The sequence below is a fragment of the Thunnus thynnus genome, chromosome 11 (genome assembly GCF_963924715.1).
Source record: "Thunnus thynnus chromosome 11, fThuThy2.1, whole genome shotgun sequence".
NCBI lineage: Eukaryota > Metazoa > Chordata > Actinopteri > Scombriformes > Scombridae > Thunnus > Thunnus thynnus.
The window spans coordinates 17,670,262-17,675,879 of record NC_089527.1 but is presented as its reverse complement, the minus strand read 5'-3'; the positions used below and the strand labels follow the sequence as shown (position 1 = coordinate 17,675,879).

General features: G+C 39.8%; 1 protein-coding gene across 1 annotated transcript; it reads right to left on the bottom strand.

The window, feature by feature from the left end:
* Positions 1 to 4,478, bottom strand: tbr1b (T-box brain transcription factor 1b). The gene is made up of 6 exons (XM_067603472.1): positions 3,787 to 4,478; positions 3,349 to 3,503; positions 3,035 to 3,156; positions 2,657 to 2,815; positions 2,250 to 2,311; positions 1 to 1,523 (listed from the first exon to the last, which is right to left on the bottom strand). The coding sequence occupies exons 1-6, from the start codon at positions 4,476 to 4,478 to the stop codon at positions 683 to 685; spliced, it is 2,031 nt and encodes a 676-aa protein (XP_067459573.1). The 3' UTR covers positions 1 to 682.
* Between the last annotated feature and the right edge of the window lie 1,140 nt (positions 4,479 to 5,618).

The window sequence follows — 5,618 nt, the reverse complement described above, 5'->3', positions numbered from 1 at the left end:
TTTCAATCACATTACAGCAGAGACAGAGATTTTCACAACAGCATAGCATACAGGCTATGAAAAATAGCCGGCTGAAATAAATTAAATTTAAAAAATAAAAAAAAGACCCTAAGTCTACATAACCAACATTTACAACGTCTTCATCTACATGTATCATGAATGAAGCAGTGATGGTAACGTCATAAACTTTTGGTAGCCTACAGTTTTGATAAAGTACAAAATACATATATTTTTTTTCACTGACAGGGATTATTATGCCAGTATATGCTACACAAGAACATTTCATGTACAGATTCTCAATATCTTTTACTAACAGTTTAGGCTACTTAACAGAAGAGGATTCGCATTTTTTAAACACTACTTATGAATGAGATTTAATCTATTTTGTGTACATCCGATCACTATCACCAAATGTGCAATATTATATACATTATATTCATAATTACAGTGTTTCTGACTTAACGAAGCAAAGCGCCCAACCCATGAAAGAACTGAGAAGTCAGTAGTGGAAGAATTTACACTTTGGCCATTAACTGTGGAGGTGAGAGTCACAACTTTTTATCTTTATTATTATTAACCTGTAGATAGATAGATAGATAGATAGATAGATAGATAGATAGATAGATAGATAGATAGATAGATAGATAGATAGATAGATAGATAGATTCACTTTTCCTTTGTTTTAACTGTGAGGATAGAAACTGTAATAACCAATGTCCTTTGTGCAGTTTTTCTCACACTCTCTCGGGGGCAACAGCTCGGATTTTAACGGGGACACTGTCTCTGAAACCGGCGTGGCAGAAGGTGAGATCCTTCTCCTCTTGGCCTGTTCAAAGATACCAGAATCGCTTGAATCAATTGACTTAATGGAGGACGGCGTCTCTATCCAGCTCGACTCTGATGTCATGTCTTTTGGTTTGGTCTCCTCAGAGCTGATGGGTGACCTCTCCGTCGGGATGGAGTCTCCCTCCTCGGCCAGGTAGTTGGTCCCTGCTCTGCCGCTGATAGAGTTAGCGGGCCAGCAGGAAAACACCGAGCTGGATTTGCTATTTACGCCACAGTACTGCGGCGGCGTGCGTCCTCCCCAGCCTGACGGATCTGCGTAATAGCCAAGAGGCCGGTTGGAGCAGCCTGCAGTCGGCAGGGGAAGAGCCTTCACTCCGGCCGCTGCGTAGGACAGCAAGGTGGCCGCGTTACCGGCGAAATCAGCGGCGTCGTATGCCGAGGCAGCAAAGTCCAGTCGGTTGTTGGCAGGGGTGACAAACCATCGCTGCGGGGGGGTGGCAACACTGGGCTCCTCGGTTTGCTGCGGGGATAGCAAGCTGTTGCCGAGTGGGACGCTGCGCTCCGTGCCAGGACCAGTCCCCACGCCAGGGTGAAAGCGAGATTTGGCATAAGTGCTGACAAATTGGTCCTGCAGGAAAGAGCTATGCATGGCATATCTCGCACCCGGCACGATCTGTGAACGCGGAGAGTCACCCGGTGATGGAGTTAGGCGGTCGATGTCGCAGCCTGTGTAGACACTGAAAAGATGGAGAGACAAACAGAGAGACAATTCAGGGACTAATGTCGGCCAAAATCCATCTCATCAATTACTTTATTTAGTATAGAATCACACCTCTCATGAGATAAAATCTGCCTGTCAAGAAAGGAGATAATTGCAGGGTTTCAAGTTTATTCTGTTATTTCGAAATAGTACAGCTGCCTTACAGAGAAAAAAAACATTTAATCATGTGAAGCTGCATTGCCAAAGTCGTTTCATGTCTGAATTTTATGGTTCAATATTAAAAATCACTCGTCAATATGTTTGCAGTCCAAGACAAGATGAACTCAAACTAACGAGGAAGATTGTCATAAATTGACTAAACCGTAACAATTTGGACGAATATTTGGGCAGAAATATTTTGTCAAATATTCACACATTTCTGTGTATTAAAGTGAAGATTCCCTGCTTCAGTTGCAAGCAGTTCAAAAGTAGAAAAACACTCATCTCTCGTAGGCCCATGTTCGGTTCTTTTTTTTTTTAAATCACTGCCTCTAATTTGGATAGAAATGTAATAAATATTCAGCAGAATTATAGAAGTGCATTCATTTTATTTAAAAAATAAGAAGTGGTCTGATTGTTGAGCAGACTCTTCATTTATGTAAATTACAGCAACATGTAATAAAACACAAAGGCAACAATTAAAATGATGTAATGAAAGCCAAAAAAATCATTTAAAAAAGAAAAAGGAAATAAAAACTCTTACGTGTCATAGTTGTCCCGAAATCCTTTAGCAAACGGATTGTGGTCAATTTTCAGTTGCGTAATCTGTGGGAGAATAATGCATTGATTAGATGACAAAGGCGTGTGTTTGAAGATCAGTAATCTCAATTATAAATATGTATTTTTATTTTGTATTGAGTCCAATATTTAAAAAAAAAATAAGAGAGAAAGAGAGAGAATTTCTGCCAGTGGTATGAAATAATTCCCAATCAACCTCTTCCTAGAATTTGAACCTTTGTTCTTGATTAAAATCCGCAGTGTTGTTTCAAGATTTAAAAAAAAGTAAAATAATTGTCATTTTAAAATGTAGAAAATTCTGTCTCCTGAAATCGTTAAGATTGATAACAGGTGGAAATGTGCAGTGTTGTGGCGGATGTTAAGTGCTCGTACATCGGTATTCTGATAAGCTGTGACGGCGATGAATTGCGTTTCTGTGAAGGTGAAAGTCTGGACTCTCCCTGGTTGGCTGGTGTCCTCTGTCCCATCCTCGTTTACTTCCACCACATGGAGCCTGGGCTGGTACTTGTGGAGAGACTGGAGAACCACCATCTGGAGATTCAATTAAAGACGCACGTCAGAAGACCACTTTCAAACTTAGGACTGATGATTAAAACAGAACATAAAACTGATCCAGTTCGATTTATTCATTGTTATAATAAAACTGAAAACGTTGTTTTTGTATTTTTATTGTTATTTTTTATCAGGTATTACACAAATTATCAAAAAAAAATATCTGTCATTGAAATATTAAATGTGATGTTGTATTACCTGTCCGGTGTTGTTGGAGGCACCTTTATTGTTTGTAAGCTTTAGCTTTCCAAATGATATTTCTTGACGCATCCAGTGCGCACCGGTATTTGGTGAATCCGGGTGCATGTAAACTCTGTTTCCTATAAAGAATATGCAAAAATAAACAGATATATTAAACAAACAATATGATTGATTTTTAAGAGAAATAAGTTTGCCAGGATTTTTTAAAATCTGAATTTTTAACCACACACTGTGGTGAAAAAAACATAAATACTTGTGCTCAATAAAAAAACATTTAATTGTGCAATATATGTATCCATAAATTATAATACCTATTACATTTGTGTCAGCTTTTCCACATGGCACCCACTTGCCTCCTTGAAATCGCCAGTGATTTGGATCAGCAAGTATAACATCCACAAATATATTGTAGTGAGCAGTTGGGTCAAGGCCAGAAATGTTGAAGCTTAAAAATGGGAACATTCGTCTGTTGAAAATAAAGAAACGCACATTTAGAAAACGTTATTATATTAAGCAGCTGCGTCTCCTGTAAGAAAAAAACGCACTAAATTCAGTGTAGATTTCCCGTTTGTCTCTTTGAAGAGCTCGCCTTAGTATGAAGCCGAATCTGTATCTGTTATCATTTTTTTATGTGAGAATTATTTAATGTTAATACACGAACTTTGGATTCAAACGCTCCACAGTGATGAGGCCATAAATATTTTAATTCTGCAGGCGTTTGACAGATAAGCCAGTGTGCGCATACTTACCGCCCTTGCTTTGTGATGATCATCTCTGTTTGGTGTCTGTGAAACTTCAGCCACAGGGCCCTGTTGCACAGATACACCTGCGCTTTTCCCGGAACCAGTCCAGCTTGCGCCGAGGAGAACTGGTAAAAAGCCCCTCCTTGGTAAGTGTGTCCATACTGTTGCGCGTACGGGTAGCCAGCCGCTGGGTAGCCTTGAGGAGAAGTGTTGGTCAGAAGGCTGTTGTAAGCTCCATTAGTTATGACCGGGTGATGGGCCATGTAACGACTGGGACTTCCAATAGAAAAAGCCGGGTGCGCTGGTCCATGCTGGCTCGGATAAGGGAACATGGCACTGGGAGCTGCTGAGACAGACTGTGGTTGAGTAGACGGAGAAAAGATGCACCTTTCTCCTGCAGATCCATCGAAATTGTGACGGATGTCAGAGACTCCGTGAAGATCAGGAGAGAGTTTGCCCCTCTGTACGTCCCCTGATGCGTCCTTGGAGTCGGGAAAATTGTCTGCCTCTGACTGATTCGTCATCTCCCTGGAGTTTTTTTTCAGAGGTGAACTTCTCTCCAGGTTGTCACTTGCAGATATAATAGGATGGTCCTGCAACGAAAGCTCTGATCCATCGGAGCTCGAAAAGCCACTGCCCACATTCATAAATTTCTTGGAGAGATCACTCGCAGGCGAGATGCAATTCTCGACTTGCATTGCTCAATAGGAAACCACTATTAGCTCAACCTATAGCTATGACAAGCTTTTGCACACGTCTTTCCTAATCTAACACTACGAAAACGCCTCGCTATGACTTGAGGCACCGAATGCAGCAAATTAACCAATTGACACCATCCTGCAATCAGGAAGGATTTTCTTTCCATCACTCTCCCTGCTTTGCTAATGAAACAAGTATTGCCATTGGTTAACTCAAGGCTGTAATTTAATTAGACCGCTCTTAATTAGGACAATCTGAGGAACGCTGTGAGCAAAGTGATTTGTTTGTAGTGTCACATAAGCTCATATTTGATTCAAACCTATGGACTCCGACTATTTCTTCTAATTTACATTAACAATAATAAGACACACACACAAAAAAAAATAAAGTACAGTGCATAAAGATTGATTTCTACTGTCAGCTGTAACGTCAGCTGCGTTATTTACCTATTTATCCGCGTTATTTACCTATTTATGTGCTGAGTGCCAAAGTATGTCTACTGAAGAAACCAAGATATATTATTAACACGCCAAAAATGACAGTCCATGACAGGCAGTGCATCTGATGCCTTAAAATGTTTGTGATATAGCGTGAAATCATGGCGTCCCACTGAAGATGTGTTTATGAGTCCCAGAGCTGGTAAATATTTTATGCCTTAAAGTTATGAACCAGTGCACTGATAGCAGGGCTGCTGTGGCGAACGCATCTCACAGAAAGTAAGAAGAAATCTTCAAACACCAAATATTTGGTTTAAATTTAATTTAATAGGTTATGGTTTGATTAAATTATTTTTGTCTCTTGGAGAATGAATTGTAGGAGTGACCATCAGAGGCCAATTAGGTTTGACTGATGAATAATGAGATCTGCTTAAGGAAAAGAAAAGCAATGATACACAAATTAAGATCAAATTTGATGCCAACAGGATGCACATCACTCTTACCTCTGTAATTGTGAGTCATCTCAACATCTCACAAAGAAGGAGTCTGAGTTTATTTGTTATTAGCTACAAATCAAAAATTGAAAAATTGCATGTGGGACCACAAAATATACCAATTAGATGTTTCACAGATTACCTGAAGTCCTCACTGCAGTATAATTAACCTTATTAGGATGATGTTGATGCAGAAGGTGAAATTTAA